This window comes from Emys orbicularis, chromosome 24 (assembly GCF_028017835.1).
Source record: "Emys orbicularis isolate rEmyOrb1 chromosome 24, rEmyOrb1.hap1, whole genome shotgun sequence".
In the NCBI taxonomy this organism is placed as follows: domain Eukaryota; kingdom Metazoa; phylum Chordata; order Testudines; family Emydidae; genus Emys; species Emys orbicularis.
Genome location: NC_088706.1, coordinates 18,451,614 through 18,472,010, shown reverse-complemented (window position 1 = coordinate 18,472,010; position 20,397 = coordinate 18,451,614). Strand labels below are relative to the sequence as shown.

General features: G+C 63.1%; 1 protein-coding gene across 1 annotated transcript; it reads left to right on the top strand.

Moving 5' to 3' along the window:
* The first annotated feature begins 978 nt into the window (after window positions 1-978).
* CLN3 (CLN3 lysosomal/endosomal transmembrane protein, battenin) lies at window positions 979-20,336 on the top strand. Its single transcript, XM_065422379.1, is given in 18 exon segments — window positions 979-1,019; window positions 2,052-2,115; window positions 2,466-2,568; window positions 2,947-3,021; window positions 3,133-3,212; window positions 3,751-3,836; window positions 3,980-4,052; window positions 4,161-4,304; window positions 4,653-4,777; window positions 5,013-5,062; window positions 5,518-5,586; window positions 16,840-16,895; window positions 17,085-17,178; window positions 19,332-19,364; window positions 19,366-19,423; window positions 19,426-19,472; window positions 20,216-20,308; window positions 20,310-20,336. Coding segments are annotated over 18 exon segments (1,317 nt in total). The 5' UTR covers window position 979.
* Window positions 20,337-20,397: the final 61 nt, after the last annotated feature.

Genomic DNA, 20,397 nt, shown 5'->3' with positions numbered 1-20,397 from the left:
GCGATCCCGGCCGTTCACATACAGGGGGTGACGCTGGCGGCCGCCATGATGGGTCCTGGCGATCCCGGCCGTTCACATGCAGGGGTGACGCTGGCGGCCGCCATGATGGGTCCTGGCAATCCCGGCCGTTCACATACAGGGGGTGACGCTAGCGGCCGCCATGATGGGTCCTGGCAATCCCGGCCGTTCACATGCAGGGGGTGACGCTAGCGGCCGCCATGATGGGTCCTGGCAATCCCGGCCGTTCACATGCAGGGGGTGACGCTGGCGGCCGCCATGATGGGTCCTGGCGATCCCGGCCGTTCACATGCAGGGGGTGACGCTAGCGGCCGCCATGATGGGTCCTGGCGATCCCGGCCGTTCACATGCAGGGGGTGACGCTGGCGGCCGCCATGATGGGTCCTGGCAATCCCGGCCGTTCACATGCAGGGGGTGACGCTAGCGGCCGCCATGATGGGTCCTGGCAATCCCGGCCGTTCACATACAGGGGGTGACGCTAGCGGCCGCCATGATGGGTCCTGGCAATCCCGGCCGTTCACATGCAGGGGTGACGCTTGCGGCCGCCATGATGGGTCCTGGCAATCTCAGCCGTTCAGGTCTGGGCAAAGTCACACGGCGGCCATCTTGACTCCTGGCAAACCCCAGCTTCCCCCCCCCACACCCCTCCCGCAGGCTGGGGGCTCCCCCACCCCTTGGAGCCAGGGCGAGGGGAGGGGGCGGGTTAGAGTGTGACACCGGGGAAACGGGAAGTGCGGTCACATGACTGCCCTGGGGTCACGTGACCCGGCTCCAGGCGGCGCAGCTGGTCGGTGCTGGCTGGGGGTCCCGGTGCCTCTGACGGGGGCGGGGCGGACTTGGGGGGAAGGAGTCGCCCCCCGGCTCACCCCACATCCCTTTTGTTCAGGGAAGTCCCCCCCACCGCAGGACGGGCCCCCCATGTCCGAGCCGTGACCCCCCCCCCCCCGCCGCCGACGCCGCCATGGAGCCGCAGGGTTGGCAGCGTCTGTCTGACTCGGAGGGTGAGTCCCCCCCGCGAGCCCCCCCCGAACCCCGGGTCTGCCCCCCCGCGAGCCCCCCCGAACCCCGGGCCTGCCCCCCCCCGCGAGCCCCCCCGAACCCCGGGCCTGCCCCCCCCCGCGAGCCCCCCCGAACCCCGGGTCTGCCCCCCGAGAGCCCCCCCCGAGACCCCCCCAAACCCCGGGCCTGCCCCCCCCCGCGAGCCCCCCCGAACCCCGGGTCTGCTCCCCTACCCCACGCGAACTCTGGGTCTGCCCCCCTGTTCCCTTTCAAACCCTGGGTCTGCTCCCTCCTGGGAGCCCGGGCCCGGCGCTGGGGGGGGGCGTGCCGGGATCACAGGCCTGGCGCTGGGGGAGGAGCGGGGGGTCCCAGCGCTCTGGGACTGGTCTGTACGAAGCCAGCCAGGACTCGGGGGCAGCGCGACTCCCCGCAGGACTCGTTGTCCAGGGCAAGGGGTCTCCTGGGTCCGACCTCGGAGCGTCCAGCCCCCGTTCACCCCGTGAGCTCCCCGCAGCGAGTCCCCTGGCCGGGCCCCTGGGGCCCCCCACTCCGCAGCCAGCCGGGACTCCCAGCCGGCGTGTGACCCAGCCGGGTCATTAGCCAGCGTAGGACAGGGCTTGTTAGCACAGACATCCGGGACTTCCAGCCAAGCCCATCTTGGGGGGACCCCGAGCCTGGTGCCCTGGACTCCCCCCCCAGCCCAGCCTGCGGCACTGACCCCCCTGCCAGCCCCCCTTCTTTGTCTGTCTCTTGGGCCAATGGGTCACCTGGCCTCACCCGCACCTTCCCTGCCAGGCTAGAGTGTGTGTCGGCATCGGGCAGCCGGCCCCAGTCACACCTGCCCGGGTCCCTGCCCACCAACACCCTTGCCCCACCCCCGAGATACTTGAGTGTAACTGAGGGAAACTGAGGCACGCACAGTCTTCACGCAGAACATTAAGGCTCACTTACAACAAAACAAGGGGAAAACTGCACTTCCTCACCTCCCCGAGCCCCGGTTCTGCCCCCTTGACGCTCGCCCTCTCCCCCTGCAGATGAGGAGCCACCAGCGCCGCCTCCTGCCCGCGCCACCTGCTGGAGGAACTTAGCTGGTTTCTGGTGAGTGGCCTTACACGAGGGCCCTCGCACGCACATTCCTGGGGCCTTTCCCCACCGCCCCGCCTCTCACGCCGGATGCCCATGGCCGCGCTTGCTCCAGTGGACGTTGATCCCCCCTGCCGTGTGTTGCACACTCGCTGCGAGGTGCACTCGCCCCCCCGGGGCACGCTCGCCCCCCCCCGGGGCACGCTCGCCGCCTGGGCATGAGCACACTCCACATCTTACGCCCTCTCCACACCGCCGCCCCCTGGCCCGCCCGGGTCTCCCTCAGCCCCTCCACGCTCCCCGGGCGCCAGGCAGATGGGGGGGCTCTGGCCTGTTTCTAACCCCCCCCCTCCCCGTCCCTGCAGGGTGCTCGGCCTCTGCAATAACTTTGCCTACGTGGTGATGCTGAGCGCGGCCCATGACATCCTGAGCCAGCAGGGGGCACTGGACACCAACGGGACCACCCAGGTGGGTCCACGCTGGCGGCGGGGGTACGGGGGGGTAGATAGCACAGAGACAACCCCTGGCCCAGCACCGTCCCTGGGGGCAGGGCACCAGGGCCGCCCACAAGGCTCCTACGAGCGCTGGTGAGCGGATCCATGTGCAAACAGCCGTGCAAAGGAGAGCCCAGCAGTGGGGACAGCCTGGGGGGGGCTGCAGGGGTGCTGGGTGGGGGGGTGAGGAGAGGCTATCACGGACCTGCTTTGGAACAGTCCCTTGGAGGAACCCGTCTGTGGGGCCGACCCCTGGGGGTCTCCCTCCTCCCCCAGGGTGGGGGAGTCGCCGTGCGCCGGGGGGGAGGGGATCTGCAGCGTCTGCCCCAGTAACCGTGTCTCCTGCCCCCAGAGTCCCCCGGTGACACCCCCCAGCGGGAATGCGTCCAACACCTCCCGCTACGACTGCAACCCCATCTCCACCGGGGTAAGTGCTGGGGGGCGGGGCCTGGGGAGCGGGAGGGGCGGGGCCTGGGGAGGGGGGCGGGGCTGGCCTTGTCTCTAACCCCCCCCCGTAATTGTCCCCCCCCCCCCCCAGGCTGTGCTCTTGGCTGACATCCTGCCCACCCTGCTCATCAAATTCAGTGCCCCCTTCTACATCCACCGCGTGCCCTATGGGTGAGTGGGGAACGGGGGGGGCTGGTTCCTCACATGGACCCTCCTGTCGCCCCCCAGCCCGTGGGGGGCTGTGGGTGACCCGTGCTGACCCTGTCTCTCCCCATGGGTGGCTGTGGGGGGCCATGGGGGCCGGGGGGTCTGTGGGGGAGCCATGCTGACCCCATCTCTCTCCCCCCAGCCCATGGGTGGCCGTGGGGGGCTGTGGGGGACCCGTGCTGACCTCGTCTCTCCCCCCGGGCTGGGGGTGGCCATAGGGGGCTGTGGGAGACCGTGGGGGGTTGGGGTGGCCGTAGGAGGCCGAGGGTGGCTGTGGGGGGCTGTGGGGGACCCGTGCTGACCTCGTCTCTCCCCCGGGCCGGGGGTGGCCGTGGGGGGTTGGGGTGGCCGTAGGGGGCCGAGGGTGGCTGTGGGGGACCCGTGCTGACCTCGTCTCTCCCCCGGGCCGGGGGTGGCCGTAGGGGGCTGTGGGAGACCGTGGGGGGTTGGGGTGGCTGTGGGGGGCTGTGGGGGACCCGTGCTGACCCCGTCTCTCCCCCAGCCCGCGGGTGGCACTCTGCATCCTTTGTGCCTGGGGCAGTTTCCTGCTGGTCGCCTTCTCCACCACCGTGGCCATGAGCATCGGGGGTAAGCGCTGTGTGGGGGGTGGGGGGAGGACAGGTTCATTGTTGGTAAGTGCCGTGGGGGGGGGAGGACAGGTGCATTGTGGGTAAGCACCATGCGGGGGGAAGGACAGGTGCATTGTGGGTAAGTGCTGTGTGTCCCCCCAGGGGTGGTCCTGGCCAGCGTCTCGTCGGGGCTGGGGGAGATCAGCTTCCTGGCGCTCACGGCTTTCTACCCCAGGTACCGGGCGCGGGGAGCCGGGGGGGGGGGGGGGGGCACTGGGGTGTGGGGGGAGGGGCTGGGGGGGCTGCAAGGGGCTGGGATCTCACCCCACGTTTCTCCCCCCAGCGAGGTGGTGTCGTGCTGGTCGTCGGGCACGGGGGGCGCCGGCCTGCTGGGGGCGCTGTCGTACCTGGGGCTGACGCAGGCCGGCCTCAGCCCCCGTCACACCCTACTGCTCATGCTCAGCCTGCCCCTGGCCATGCTGCTCAGGTGAGGGGCCGTGGGGGGGCCAGCGAGGGGGGAGGGGCCGTGGGAGGCCAGTGAGGGGCCGTGGGGGGGCCAGCAAGGGGGGAGGGGCCGTGGGAGGCCAGGGAGGGGCCGTGGGGGGGCCAGCAAGGGGGGAGGGGCCGTGGGAGGCCAGGGAGGGGCCGTGGGGGGGCCAGCAAGGGGGGAGGGGCCGTGGGAGGCCAGGGAGGGGCCGTGGGGGGGCCAGCAAGGGGGGAGGGGCCGTGGGAGGCCAGTGAGGGGCCGTGGGGGGGCCAGCAAGGGGGGAGAGGCTGTGGGAGGCTTTTTGGGAGACCCCCCCCGGTATCTTACCCCCCCTTTGTCTGCCCCCAGCTATTATTTCCTGCTGGTGCCCTCCCCTGCGGTGCCGCAGTGGCGCTGGAGTGACTCCGCTGTCCTGCACGACCCCCTGCCCACCGCCCGCCAGCCCCTCATGGGGGGGCCCCCGGCAAAGCAGGGTAAGGGGGTCAGGGGTCAGTGTGTGGGTGGGGGCTGGGAGGGAGGAGGATGGGGAGCTGTGGGGGATTGTGTTGGGGGGCACAGGGGGCTGGGGGGGGTTGGACTGTGTGGGGAGCAGTGGGGGGGCTGGCTTTGTGGAGGGTCCCCCCTGTGTGGGGTCTGGGGGGAGATAGTGGGGGGGTTTGGGGCTGGTGGCGGGGGCCATGGGGCCCAGCTGATGTCTGTCCCCCCCAGGTGGCGGGGGCGCAGAGCTGACGCTGCAGGCCAAGGGGCGTATTGTGAAGGTAGGATGGAGGGGAGGGGCGCGGGGGCAGGGGCAGGGCCAGAACCCAGGCGTCCTGGCTCTTGGTCTCTCTCCATTAGCCCAGTGGAGGGGGGTGTGGAACTGGGAGAACCAAGACCGGGGCGGGGAATGGGACCCAGGCGTCCGGGGAGGGCCCCCCGCAGCTCTCCCAGAGACCGGGGCGGGGAATGGGACCCAGGCGTCTGGGGAGGGTTCCCCACAGGTCTCCCAGAGATCGGGGCTGGGGAGAGGGACCCAGGCGTCCAGGGAGGGCCCCCCGCAGCTCTCCCAGAGACCGGGGCTGGAGATGGGACCCAGGCGTCCGGGGAGGGCTCCCTGCAGCTCTCCCAGAGACTGGGGTGGGGAGAGGGACCCAGGCATCCGGGGGTGGGGGGGGCTCCCCCTGCAGCGCACCCATCTGGCTGCTTGTGCACCTCTCCCCCCCTCTCCCTGCAGGGTCTCCTGAAATACCTGCTGCCCCTGGCGCTCGTCTACTTCGCCGAGTATTTCATCAACCAGGGCCTGGTGAGTGCGGGGGGGGGCCTGCGCCGCTCCCCGGCCGCCGAGCCGTGCGTCGCTACGGGCGGCCCCAGTACCCGGCGCTGGCTCCGCTCAGTCACCCTGGGGGCGTGGGCGTGTCCGTCCCCCCGACGCTCTGACCCGGTGCTGGAGGGGTCTCTGCCCTGGGGGGTCTGTCCGCAGCTGGGGCAGGGGCCCGGGGCTGCTGCTCTCTGAGGTTCTGTACCGGACCCTGGGAGGACCCCTCAGTGTCCCCCCCTCGCTGGGGTTACTCCTGGGCTTTCCCAGCACCTTGGAGCCTTCAGCCCCACTGCCTCCTGCAGCGAGTCCCCTCGGCCCCAACGCCGGGGGGAGACGTGTGCCCCCCCCCCCCCGACCTCTGGAGAGTGCCGTGCCTCTCAGCCGGGGGAGAACCGCAGGGGGGTGCCTGGACGAACGGACAGGTCACATCAAAGCCCGTCTGAGTGCCCCCTGCAGAGCCCCCCCTCTTCTCCCCAGTCCAGATGCGTCTCTCCAGCAGCCCCCGCCCCCAGGCCCGCCTCAGTCTGGTCTCCTCCACACTCTCTGTGTTCTCCAGCTGCTCAAACCAGCTGGCTTCCCGCAGAGGGCCAGGGTGGTGCAAATCGCCGGCCCATTGTCTGGGCCCAGGCCCCACCTGGATCTCTGGATTCTTCTGCCAAAAAAACACCCTCCCCCCCATTAATGATGCAGCATATTGGGGGAAACTGAGGCACACAAAATACACTGAAAAATCCCATGTCATCCCAGCAGTGATGTGTCACGGAGTGTGGGGGGACTCAGGGCCCTGCACCCCCGGCTCCCTGCGATTCACCATGACTCTCAGCCAGCCAGTAAAGCAGAAGGTTTATTTAGACGACCGGAATACAGTCCAAGACAGGTCTTGCAGGCACAGACAACAGGACCCCCCTCAGTTAGGTCCATCTTGGGGTCCCCGGGCACCCTAGCCCCTCTGGGAGGTCAGAGCCCCGTCTGCCTCCCAGCCCTGGTCACTAGCCAGCCCCCCAGACTCTGCCTTCAGCGACCCCTCCCACAGCCTTTGTTCAGTTTCCCGGGCAAAGGTGTCACCTCGCCCCAGCCCCCTCCTGGGTTCTCATGTTACATGCTCAGGTATTCTCCTTCGGTCAGTCTCCCATCCCCCAATGCAGACTATCCTAGACACACTCCCCACTCAGCATTCACAGACCACAGTAAGAACAGTCCCAGTTCGTCACATCTCTCCCCCCTCCGAGACCGAACTGAGTGGGGTCACTTCAGCCAGTGACCCGAGGAAGTTCGAACCTACCCCCGTTCCCATGGATGCCCCCGCATCCCTCCCGTTCCTTGGTGAGAATTACACCAGGCCCTTCCAGTTTCACGCCCCCCCTTAGGTCGGGGGTGCTCGAGGGCATTCGCAGTTTGCATGTGGGAAGGGTTATGCGGCCTGTGCCCTTTTCCCACCCCAATACCCCTGGGGTTCCAACTGGGCTGGGGTCTTCTCCCAGCGCTCCAGTCTGGAGGTCTGTGCTTCGGGCTCTCTTGGTTCAGAGCCCCCCTTTTAACCTTGGCCACCCTCCGGAAAGGCTCCTCTAGGCTGGGCAAGGGTCCTAAAGCCGTTTTCCCCTTGTCCCGGGCCTTCCTTCCCCTCTGACAGGGGTCACAGGCTCGGCAGTACTGCCGGACAGTAACAAAGACCCCAGGCCAGTAAAAGCTCCGTAGCAGCCTCTGCTGGGTATGCCAGGTTCCCTGGTGCCCTGAGAGGGGGGTGTCATGGGCCCGGTACAGCAGCTGGCGGCGATACTTCTGGGGTACCACCAGCTGCCTCCTGATCCCCCCTGACTCCATTTTCCCTGGGGGAGCCCATTCTCGGTACAGGAACCCCTTCTCCCACAGGAACCTTTTCCGGCCACCTCTCCCCATGGTCTGTACCGCACCGAGGTCGGCCAGGTCCCTTATCTTCCGTAAGGAGGGGTCTTTCTGCACCTCGGCCTGGAACTCAGCAGCTGGGACAGGGATGGCCACCTGCTCTCTCTTGCCGGCTGGGTCTGAGGCCGCAGCCTCCCTGAGCCGTGTCCCTGGGCGTTCCCTCCTGTCACGGAGTAAGGGGGAGTCAGGGCCCCGCACCCCTCTTCCTGAGATTGACTGTGACTCTCAACCAGCCAGTAAAACAGAAGGTTTATTAGATGACAGGAACACAGTCTCAAGCAGAGCGTGTAGGTACGACCAGAACCCCTCAATTAGGCCCTTCTGGGAGGTTCAGGGAGCTTAGACCCCAGCTTGGGGTTCCCTGCGTTGCACCACCCAGCCTAGCCCTCCTAAGACCAAACTCCTCTCTCTACCCTAGCAGCCCCTCCCTCCTTTGTTCAGTCTCCCAGGCAGAAGGTGTTACTTCTCCCAACCCCCCTCCTGGCTCAGGTTACAGCTCAGGTAGCTTCCTTCAAGGGAAGTCCCCCATCCCCAATGCAACCCCCCTGCAACATTCCCCGGTCAAATCTGCCCCGCTCCCTGCTCCGTCACATCTCTCCCCCCTTCGAGACTGAACTGAGCGGGGTCACTCTGCCCAGTGACCTGGGGAAGTTCAGGGCCCCCTCTCCGGGACAACGCATCCGCTATCAGGTTGGCACTTCCCTTCACATGGACCACGTCCATGTCATAATCCTGCAGGAGCAGGCTCCACCTCAGGAGCTTGGCGTTGGCTCCTTTCATCTGGTGCAGCCAGGTCAGGGGAGAGTGGTCGGTGTACACGGTGAAGTGTCGCCCAAAGAGATATGGCTCTAGTTTCTTGAGGGCCCACACCATGGCCAGGCATTCCTTCTCGATAGCCGCGTAGTTCTGCTCCCGAGGTAGCAACTTCTTGCTCAGGTACACGATGGGGTGTCTCTCCCCCTTTTCATCCTCCTGCATTAACACCGCCCCCAGCCCTGTGTCTGAGGCGTCGGTGAACACCATAAAGGGCTTGTCAAAGTCTGGGTTTGCCAGAACTGGGCCACTGACCAGAGCCTCCTTTATCTCCTGGAGAGCCCCCTGGCACTCCTCGGTCCAGACCACCTTGTCTGGCTTCCCCTTCTTGCACAGCTCAGTGATGGGGGCTGCTATGGAGCTAAAGTGGGGCACGAACCTTCGATAGTATCCCGCCATCCCAATAAAGGCTTGGACCTGCTTTTTGGTTTGCGGGGCAGGCCAGTCTCTGATCACCTCCACTTTGGCTGGTTCCGGCTTTAGGCAGCCGCTCCCCACCCGGTGGCCCAGGTAGGATACCTCAGCCATCCCCACCTTGCACTTCTCCGGTTTTACGGTCAGCCCAGCCTCCTGGAGTCGGTCCAGCACTTGTCTAACCTGGGACACATGGTCCTCCCAGGTCTGGCTAAAGACACAGATGTCGTCAATATACGCCACGGCAAAACTCTCCATCCCCCTCAGTAGCTGATCCACCAGGCGCTGGAAGGTGGCCGGCGCTCCCTTGAGGCCGAAAGGCAGGGTCAGGAACTCATAGAGCCCCAGAGGGGTGATAAAGGCCGATTTCAGCCTGGCATCGGCATCCAGCGGCACTTGCCAGTAGCCCTTTGTAAGATCCATGGTGGTAAGGTACCGAGCACCTCCCAGCTTGTCTAGGAGCTCGTCAGGCCTGGGCATGGGGTAGGCATCGGCTACAGTGATGGCATTGAGCTTGCGATAGTCCACACAGAACCGGATCGACCCGTCCTTTTTGGGGACCAGCACCACCGGCGAGGCCCAAGGGCTGGAAGATGGCTGGATCACCCCCAATGCCAGCATGTCATTGACCTCTCTTTCCAGGTCCTGTGCAGTTTTCCCTGTGACCCGGAAGGGGGGACATTTTATAGGCGGGTGCGATCCTGTCTGCACCCGGTGGACAGTCAGATTAGTGCGTCCAGGCTGGTTGGAAAACAGCCGTCGGTACAGATGCAACACCCCTCTGATCTCAGCTTGCTGGGCCGGGGTCAGCTGCTCAGAGAGGGGAATTGCTTCCAGGGGGGAACCAGCTCTTGTCCCAGGGAATAGATCTACCAAAGGGTCATCTCCCTGCCCCTCCCAGTGTCCACACACAGCCAACACCACATTCCCCCTGTCGTAATATGGCTTCATCATATTCACATGGTACACCCGGTGGTGGTGTGCCCGGTTCGACAGCTCCACCACATAGTTTACCTCGTTTAGTTGCTTGACGACCTTGAAGGGCCCTTCCCAGGCGGCCTGGAGTTTGTTTTTCCTCACGGGGATGAGGACCATCACCTGGTCCCCAGTGGCGAAGGCGCGGGCCCGTGCTGTGCGGTCATACCAGACCTTCTGCTTCCTCTGGGCTCTGGCCAGATTCTCCCTGGCCAGGCCCATGAGCTCGGCAAGTCGTTCCCGGAAGGTCAGGACATACTCCACCACCGACTCTCCATCGGAAGTGGCCTTCCCCTCCCATTCGGCTCTCATCAGGTCCAGGGGCCCCCTTACCCGCCTTCCATATAACAGTTCGAAAGGTGAAAACCCGGTAGACTCCTGGGGTACCTCCCGGTACGCGAACAGCAGGTGAGGTAAATACTTGTCCCAGTCCTGCGGGTGCTGATTCATAAATGTTTTCAGCATCATTTTTAGCGTCCCATTGAACCTCTCCACCAGCCCGTTGGATTGGGGGTGATACGCCGAGGCCCAGTTGTGCCGAACCCCACATTTCTCCCACAAGCACCGGAGTAAGGCCGACATGAAGTTGGACCCTTGGTCCGTCAGGACTTCCTTGGGGAACCCCACTCGGCTGAAAATGGTCAGCAGCGCATCTGCCACAGTGTCTGCCTCGATGGACGATAAGGGCACTGCCTCGGGGTAGCGGGTGGCGAAATCTACCACCACCAGAATGTATTTCTTCCCTGACCGGGTCGTCTTGCTGAGAGGTCCCACTATGTCCATGGCCACCTTTTGGAAAGGCTCCTCTATGATGGGTAAAGGCCTCAACGCTGCTTTCCCCTTGTCCCGGGCCTTCCCCACCCTCTGACAGGGGTCACAGGATCGGCAGTACTGTCGGACGTTGGTAAAGACCCCAGGCCAGTAAAAGTTCTGTAGCAGCCTCTGCCTGGTGCGCCGGATCCCCTGGTGCCCTGCGAGAGGGATGTCATGGGCCAGGTGCAGTAGCTTGTGGCGAAACTTCTGGGGAACAACCAGCTGCCTCCTGACCCCCCAGGACTCCACTTCCCCTGGGGGAGCCCACTCTCGGTATAGGAATCCCTTCTCCCACAGGAACCTCTCCTTGCAACCTCTCATCATGGTCTGTACCACACTGAGGTCAGCCAGGTCCCTTAGCTTCCGCAGGGAGGGGTCCTTCTGCAACTCGGCCTGGAACTCGGCAGCTGGGGAAGGGATGGGAACCTGCTCCCTCTCGTCGGCTGGGTCAGAAGCCACAGCCACCCCGAGCCTTGTCCTTGGGTGTTCCCTCCCCACCAGGGTAGGGTTCTGTGCCTCCGATGTGACATCCTTCCCAAGGTCAGGGCGTAGTGCCCCTCGCCGGCTCTGGCTACGGGTCACGACTAAGGCGGTCTGGGGGTTGCTTGGCCAGTCCTCTAGGTCCCCCCCCATCAACACCTCAGTGGGCAAATGGTGGTGCACTCCCACGTCCTTGGGGCCCTCCTTGGCCCCCCATTTCAGGTGTACCCTTGCCACGGGAACCTTGAATGGGGTCCCGCCCACCCCTGTCAGGGTCAGGAAGGCGTTGGGCACCACCCGATCTGGGGCCACCACCTCGGGCCGGGCCAGTGTCACCTCTGCGCCTGTGTCCCAGTATCCATAAACTTCCTTCCCATCCACCTCCAGGGGGACAAGGCACTCGCTCCGCAGGGGCAGCCCCGCGCCCACCCTGTAAACGGAGAACTTTGAGTCCGGAGCATCCGGCCCCCCAGAGAAGCTGGCCTGAGGCCCTTCTCTCTCTTGAGCAGTTGATAAGCTGCCAGCCCCCCTTGCCTGGAAAGCCGGCCCCTCGTCCGTCTGGGCCTCTACCAAGTTAATCCGGTGTGGGTTCGGTCTGCTCAGTCTGTCCTTGAGCTTGGGGCACTGGGCCCGAATGTGGCCTCTTCGGCCGCAGTAATAGCAACTCATGTCCCGTGGGTCCCCTCGAGCCGGTCGGTTGTCCCTGACGCTGGGCATTCCTTTTGGGAGGGGATTCCCCATATTCCCCCTTTGGGAGGTACCCGGGTGACTCTCTCTCTGCATCGCGGTGGGCCTGCTCCTTTGGGACTCCTCCCTGCCAGCCCCTGACCGGCTCTTCACAAACTCATCGGCCAGCCGGCCTGCATGTCGCGGGTTCTCTGGTTTTTTGTCCCTCAACCACAGCCTCAGGTCGGATGGGCACCGCTCATACAGTTGCTCCAGTACCAGCAGTTTAACCAGGTCCTCCTTTGTCTGGGCCCCCGCAGCCCACTTGCTGGCGTATCCTTCCATGCGGACGGCTAGTTGCAGATATGAGATCTCCGGGGTTTTATCCTGACTCCGGAACCTTTCCCGGTACATCTCAGAAGTCAGCCCAAACTCACGTAGCAGGGCCTTTTTGAATAGTTCATAGTCCCCTTTCTCCACCTCTTCCAGTTGGCGGTACAAGGCCACGGCTTTGGGGTCCAGTAAGGGGGTGAGAACCCGGAGTTTGTCTGCAGGAGGAACCTGGTGCAGCTCGCAGGCCGTCTCAAAGGCATCCAGGAAGTCATCCATGTCCTCCCCCTCCTTACGTGGGGCCATGATGCACTTATCAAAGCTTCGTGCAGTCCTGGGTCCCCCCTCACTCACCGCAGCCGGGGGCTCGCGGCCCTTCAGCCTCGCCAGTTCCAGTTCATGATGCCTCAGCCTCTCTCTCTCTTCATGCTGCCTTTGTCTCTCTTCATGCTGCCTTTGTCTCTCATTCTCCTCCCGTTCATGCTGCCTCAGTTTCTCTTTCTCCTCCCGTTCATGCTGTCTCTGGTGTTCACGATCCTCCAGCTCTCTCAGTTTTAGCTTTATCTCCCATTCCAGCCCATTCCGCTCCACGGATGGCGCGCGTTGCCGGGAGGACCCCCTGCTGGCCGGGGGGGTCCCGGCACCCTCGGTATTTGCTGGGCTCCTCCCCACCCTTCCCCTAGGCGTAGGAAGGAGGGGTCTCTGGAAGCCCTCAGCAGCCGGCTGACCACTCCCAGATGGGACAGACACTGGGGCCTGCGCTGCATCTGCCAGGCTGCTTCCCTCAGAGACAGGGATCAGTTCATTCGCGCGATCTCCCTTCTCCAGCTGGGCAATGAGCTGTTCTTTGGTGAGCTTCCCAGTGCGCACCCCCCTCTGCTTGCACAGCTCCACCAGGTCGCTCTTAAGCCGCTTGGCATACATCTTCCTGCTGGCCACTCACAGGCCTGTGTGCCCACCGCTCCCCACAGTCTCCAGGGAGACCCCTAGTGTGCCAGCCCTTCTCGAGGTCACCACCTCTCTGCCAGGGTCGAGCTGCAGACTCCTCCGACCCTGGGACCACTCGCTGCGATCCCCCGGGGGACCCTGTTACTGCAAAAGTCCTTCTCGCTGGTCACACACTCCCAGGGGTGATAACCGTCTCTCTCTGACTCCTCAGCACGCCTGGTCCCCGTCAATCCCCCTTCGTTTTACTGCTCCCCAGTCACTTACTGCAGGAAGCGCCGTCCACGGGGTGCAGTAGATCCCACCGCTGCCACCAGTTGTCACGGAGTAAGGGGGAGTCAGGGCCCCGCACCCCTCTTCCTGAGATTGACTGTGACTCTCAACCAGCCAGTAAAACAGAAGGTTTATTAGATGACAGGAACACAGTCTCAAGCAGAGCGTGTAGGTACGACCAGAACCCCTCAATTAGGCCCTTCTGGGAGGTTCAGGGAGCTTAGACCCCAGCTTGGGGTTCCCTGCGTTGCACCACCCAGCCTAGCCCTCCTAAGACCAAACTCCTCTCTCTACCCTAGCAGCCCCTCCCTCCTTTGTTCAGTCTCCCAGGCAGAAGGTGTTACTTCTCCCAACCCCCCTCCTGGCTCAGGTTACAGCTCAGGTAGCTTCCTTCAAGGGAAGTCCCCCATCCCCAATGCAACCCCCCTGCAACATTCCCCGGTCAAATCTGCCCCGCTCCCTGCTCCGTCACACCTCCCCACCAGGTTAGGGTCCTGCGCCTCAGGCAAGGCACCCTCCCCAGGGCCAGGGCGCAGTGCTCCTTGCCGGCTCTGACTACGGGTCACGACCAGGGCACCCTGGGGGTTGCTTGGCCAGTCCTCCAGGTCCCCCCCCATCAACACCTCAGTGGGCAAATACGGGTGTACCCCCACGTCCTTGGGGCCCTCCTTGGCCCCCCACTTCAGGTGTACCCTCGCCACGGGCACTTTGACTGGGGTCCCGCCCACCCCCGTCAGAGTCAGGTAGGTGTTGGGCACCACCTGATCTGGGGGCACCACCTCGGGCCGGGCCAGCGTCACCTCTGCGCCCGTATCCCAGTATCCTTTGACCTTCCTCCCATCCACCTCCAGGGGTACAAGGTACTCTCTCCGGAGGGACCGCCCCGTGCCCACCGTATAAACCAAAAACCCTGAGTCTGGAGCATCCAGCCCCCTAGAGGAGCTGGCCTGGAGCTCTCCTCCCTCCTTAGCAGGTGGTACTCTGCCAGCCCCCCTTCCCTGGGAGTACTGCCTCTCGCCCGGCTGGGTCTCTACCCAGTCAACCCTCTGTGGGTTTGGTCTGCTCAGTCTGTCCCTGAGCCGGGGGCACTGGGCCCGTATGTGGCCTCTCTGGCCACAGTGATAGCAGACCATGTCCCATGGGGCTCCTCGAGTGGGTCGGATGGCCCTGATGCCGGATGTTCCCCTTTGATGGGGGTTTTCCGTATTTTCCCGCTGGGAGGTCCCATGGTGACTCTCTCTCTGCGTTGTGGTGGGACTGTTTCTTTGGGACTCCTCCCTGTTATCCCCTGACCAGCTCTTTACAAACTCATCGGCCAGCCGGCCTGCATGTCGCGGGTTCTCTGGTTTTTTGTCCCTCAACCACAGCCTCAGGTCGGATGGGCACCGCTCATACAGTTGCTCCAGTACCAGCAGTTTAACCAGGTCCTCCTTTGTCTGGGCCCCATCAGCCCATTTGCTGGCGTATCCTTCCATGCGGACGGCTAGTTGCAGATATGAGATCTCAGGGGTTTTATCCTGACTCCGGAACCTTTCCCGGTACATCTCAGAAGTCAGCCCAAACTCACGTAGCAGGGCCTTTTTGAATAGTTCGTAGTCCCCTTTCTCCGCTTCTTCCAGTTGGCGGTACAAGGCCACGGCTTTGGGGTCCAGTAAGGGGGTGAGAACCCGGAGTCTGTCTGCAGGATCAACCTGGTGCAGCTCGCAGGCCGTCTCAAAGGCATCCAGGAAGTCATCCATGTCCTCCCCGTCCTTGCGTGGGGCCAGGATGCACTTATCAAAGCTCCGTGCAGTCCTGGGTCCCCCCTCACTCACCGCAGGCGGGGGCTCGCGGCCCTTCAGCCTCGCCAGCTCCAGTTCCTGCTGACGCTGTCTCTCATTCTCCTCCCGTTCACGATGCCTCTGTCTCTCTTCATGCTGTCTCTGGTGTTCACGATCCTCCAGCTCTCTCAGTTTTAGCTCTATCTCCCATTCCAGCCCATTCCGCTCCACGGATGCTGCGCGTTGCCGGGAGGATCCCCTGCTGGCCGGGGGGGTCCCTGCGCCCTCGGTATTTGCTGGGCTCCTCCCCACCCTTCCCCTAGGCATAGGAAGGAGGGGTCTCGGGAAGCCCTCAGCAGCCGGCTCACCACTCCCAGCTGGGACAGACACTGGGGCCTGCGCTGCATCTGCCAGGCTGCTTCCCTCAGAGACAGGGATCAGTTCATTCGCGCGATCTCCCTTCTCCAGCTGGGCAATGAGCTGTTCTTTGGTGAGCTTCCCAATGCGCACCCCCCTCTGCTTGCACAGCTCCACCAGGTCGCTCTTAAGCCGCTTGGCATACATCTTCCTGCTGGCCACTCACAGGCCTGGGTGCTCACCGCTCCCCACAGTTTCCAGGGAGACCCCTAGTGTGCCAGCCCTTCTCGAGGTCACCACCTCTCTGCCAGGGTCGAGCTGCAGACTCCTCCGCCCCTGGGACCACTCGCTGCGATCCCCCGGGGGACCCTGTTACTGCAAAAGTCCTTCTCGCTGGTCACACACTCCCAGGGGTGATAACCGTCTCTCTCTGACTCTTCAGCATGCCTGGTCCCCGTCAATCCCCCTTCGTTTTACTGCTTCCCCAGTCACTTACTGCAGGAAGCGCTGTCCACGGGGTGCAGTAGATCCCACCGCTGCCACCAGTTGTCACGGAGTGTGGGGGGGACTCAGGGCCCTGCACCCCCGGCTCCCTGCGATTCACCATGACTCTCAGCCAGCCAGTAAAGCAGAAGGTTTATTTAGACGACAGGAATACAGTCCAAGACAGGTCTTGCAGGCACAGACAACAGGGACCCCCCTCCGTTAGGTCCATCTTGGGGTCCCCGGGCACCCTAGCCCCCCTGGGAGGTCAGAGCCCCATCTGCCTCCCAGCCCTGGTCACTAGCCAGCCCCCCAGACTCTGCCTTCAGCGACCCCTCCCACAGCCTTTGTTCAGTTTCCCGGGCAAAGGTGTCACCTCGCCCCAGCCCCCCTCCTGGGTTCTCATGTTACATACTCAGGTATTCTCCTTCGGTCAGTCTCCCATCCCCCAATGCAGACTATCCTAGCCACACACCCCTGTCAGCATTCACAGACCACAGTAAGAACAGTCCCAGTTCGTCACATGATGGACTTTTAACACCTAGTTATTGTGCCAGTGCACCTTTGTCTGGGGGCATTACTGAAATACGCTGTAGTTCTGGGTAACAATCCTAGAGCAAGATCTCAGCACCACATACAATGTTGGTACGCACATTTCAACTGGACAATGATGTTCAGCTGATTATGAGTTTCCAAAATATACCTTACAAGGCATCCTTTGTACAAAATATATCATAACCATATAAAAGTGGTGACCATGGGGTACAGGGGTGTCACACGGGGTTGCTTTGGGGGGGTGCTGGACAGGACACTGGGGGGCTGTGGAGCAAGGGGAGCTGGCAGTGGGGGGCTGTGGGGAGTTGTGTGTTGGCATGGGGGGCTTGGGGTGCAGGGCGGGGTGCCTGGGCGGGTGAGGGGTACTGGGGGGAAGGGGCCAGGGCAGACGGGAGTGTTGCTGGTGTGTGTTGGGGGGATCGTATCTGTATCACTAACCCCCTCCCTCCCCCCCCCCCCGTTTCCCCCCCAGTTTGAGCTGCTGTACTTCCGGGACTCGGCTCTGACACACGCTCAGCAATATCGCTGGTGAGACCCCCCAGGGACCCTCCCCGTCCTGCCGCAAGTTCCCAGGGGCCTGGACACCCCTGCCCACGGAGCAGGGTTCCTGGGGGCTGGGGTTGAGTCCCATGGGGTGGGGAGGATTGGGGTCACCAGGATCCCTGGGAGAGACTCGTGGGCCCCCCAATACTGACCCCCTCCCACTCCCCGGTGCAGGTACCAGATGCTCTACCAGGCCGGAGTGTTTGTATCCCGGTCCTCCCTGCGCTGCGTCCGGATCCGCCACATCTGGGTCCTCGCCCTGCTGCAGGTTTGCCTGCCCCGCCCCCTCTGCCCTGCCCCCCAACCCCCCTCTGCCCTCCCCTGGCCACCCTCCGCCTTCCCCCAGCCGCCAGCCCCCCCCTGCCTGCCCTCAGCCACCTCTGCCCGCCTCCAGCCCCCCTCTGCCCTGCTGCAGGTTTGCCTGCCCCGCCCCCTCTGCCCTCTGTTATCCCCCAACGTGACAGCAGGTGGCGCCACATGCCCAACTGAGTGCTTCACCTAAGCCACTCCTGGACAAGGGGCCGATTTCCCGGCTCCCCAGCCCTGCCCCCCACCCCGGAGTATAACCCCGGACTAGCCCGTCCTGCACCGCATGGGGTCCGTACAACGATCGCCCATTAATGGATTCGCTTCCCCCTCGATGGGGGAAAGAGACGCAAAGATTTGTCCAGACCCGTCACTCAAACCATGCTGGGAAAGAGAAACATTAAACAAGTTTATTAACTACAAAAGACGATTGTAAGTGATGCTAAGTGATAGCAAACTGATCAAAGCAGATTACCCGGCCAATAAACAAAACACAAACTAAGCGAGGTGTCTAGTCCAGTCCCCTGCACTCATGTTTGGACTAAGTATTATCTGGCCCATCCCCGACAGGGGTTTGTCCAACCTGCTCTTAAACATTCCCAATGATGGAGATTCCACAACCTCCCTGGGCAATTTATTCCAGTGCTTAACCACCCTGACAGGTCGGGGCTTTTTCCTAATGTCCAACCTTAGCCTCCCTTGCTGCAATTTAAGCCCCTCGCTTCTTGTCCTGTCCTCAGAGGTTAACGAGAAAATTTTTTCTCCCTCCTCCTTGTAACAACCTTTTACATACTTGAAAACTGTTCTCATGTCCCCTCTCGGCCTTCTCTTCTCCAGACTAAACAAACCCAAATGTTTTCAATCTTCCCTCATAGGTCATGTTTTTAGACCTTTCATCATTTTTGTTGCTCTTCTCTGGACTCTCTCCAATTTGTCCACATCTTTCCTGAAATGTGGCGCCCAGAACTGGACACAATACTCCAGTTGAGGCCTAATCAGCGCGGAGTAGAGCAGAAGAATTACTCCTCGTGTCTTGCTTACAACACTCCTGATAATACAGCCCAGAATGATGTTCGCTTTTGTTGCAACAGCGTTACACTGTTGACTCATATTTAGCTTGTGATCCACTCTGACCCCCAGATCCCTTTCTGCAGGACTCCTTCCTAGGCCGTCATTGCCCATTGTGTATGTGTGCAACTGATTGGTCCTTCCTAAGGGGAGCACTTTGCGTTTGTCCTTATTGAATCTCATCCTATTGACTTCAGGCCATTTCTCCAGTTTGTCCAGATCATTTTGAATTTTAATCCTGTCCTCTAAGGACTCCCAGCCCCTCCCAGCTTGGCTGAGATGTTCCCAGGGAGGCTAAACTCTTCCAGGGTCCATTGTCTTTGTTGACGAGCCATCAGCACGGTCTGGCTTCACTGTTGTAGCTGCAAGGCTGGCTGTGGGTGTCACCCAGAGTGAGCCCATGTGAGATACAGAGTCAACATTCATCACTTCAGATACACAAACGATACATTCACACAAATGAGAGAATCACAGCAAACCTGTTCCAGTGACACCTCCCCTGATACGTCTTGTACAAGATGCATTATAACTATGTCATAGTCATATCATAATGATGAATAGGGGGTGTAGTGTCACCCTTCCCTTCCCCTCCCTGCAACCTCTCACCCCTCCCCAGTTACTAGCTCCATCACTGGGGTGCCCCCTTCCCCCTCCCTGCTGCTTCCCCCCCAGCCCCTTCCCTGCAGTCTCCCACCCCCGCTCCCCCTCTGGGGTGCGGCGCCACCTGCTGTGCCCTAGGAGGGCAACCCCACTTCACTGGGCTTCAGAGTCCCCCCACCCCCTTCTGTGTGTCACACTAATACCCTTCCCCTGACCAGACAGCAAGTGTAAAAAATCGGGACAGGGGGTGGGGGGGGTAATACGTTCCTATATAAGAAAAAGCCCCCAAAATCGGGACTGTCCCTATAAAATTGGGACATCCAGTTACCCTACCCAGCCCTTGGCCATGGGACTGGATGTGTCACGCTAATCCCCTTCCCCTGGCCCCTTTTCCATGAGGCCGGGTGTGTCACACTGATCACTAACCCCCTTCCCTGCCCCTTGCAGTGCCTGAACATGGTGTTCCTCCTGGCCGCCGTTGTACTTTATGTTCCTGCCTAGCATCTACCTGGTCTTCGCCCTGGTCCTGTACGAGGGGCTGCTGGAGGTGCCGGCTACGTGAACACCTTCCACAACATCAGCCTGGAGGTGAGCGCGGGGGGACACCGGGGGGCTGGGGGGAAAGGGAAGTAACAGCACCCAGGGGGGACACCGGGGTGGAGGGAAGTAACAGAGCACCCAGGGGGGACACTGGGGGGCTCGGGGGGGAAGGGAAGTAACAGAGCACCTGGGGGGGGACACCGGGGGGCTGGGGGGGTGGAAGGGAAGTAACAGAGCACCCGGGGGGACACACCAGTGCAGGAAGGTATTGGGGGGTACACCAGAGGGCGGGGGGGACCAGGCTGGGAGGGCACTGGGGGGGTGCCAGGACACGGGGCACCCCGGGGGCAGCAGTTTAATGGGGTGCCAGCTGAGAGCCCAATGGAAGACGGGAGGGAGGTATTAACGTAACACGGGAGCTCCAAGACAAAGTGGTCTGGGGCGGGGGCTGGGGGAGGGTTTGTGGAGGCAGGGGGGAAGGTTACTGCATAGCAACCATGGGGGGCAGGGCTGTGTGCCAGGAAAGGAGGGTATGGGGAAGGGGGTGTGGGGGAGGGGGGAAGGAGGGTATAGGGCGGGGAGGCAGGCTGTGGGAAGGGGGGAAGGAGGGTATAGGGGAGAGGGAGCAGGGTGTGGGGGACAGGGAAGGGTGGAGGGGGGCAAAGGAGGGTATGGGGAGGGGGGTGAGGGGAGGGGGGAAGGAGGGTGTACAGAAGAGGGAGCAGGGTGTGTGGGGGGGAAAGGGGGCAGGGCTGCGCTGCCATTAATCCTGCCCCCCCCCCCCCCCGCAGAGCCCGCCGGAGGAGCGGGAGTTCGCCATGGGCGTGGGCTGTGTGGCCGACACGCTGGGCATCTCGCTGGCTGGAGCCGCCGCGTTCCCGGCCCCACGACTACTTCTGCCGCCTGCCCTGAGCCGGCCCCGCGCGTCCTGGGCATCGGGGGCCCCGCCCCGCTGGGCTCGCGTGTTTCCCCC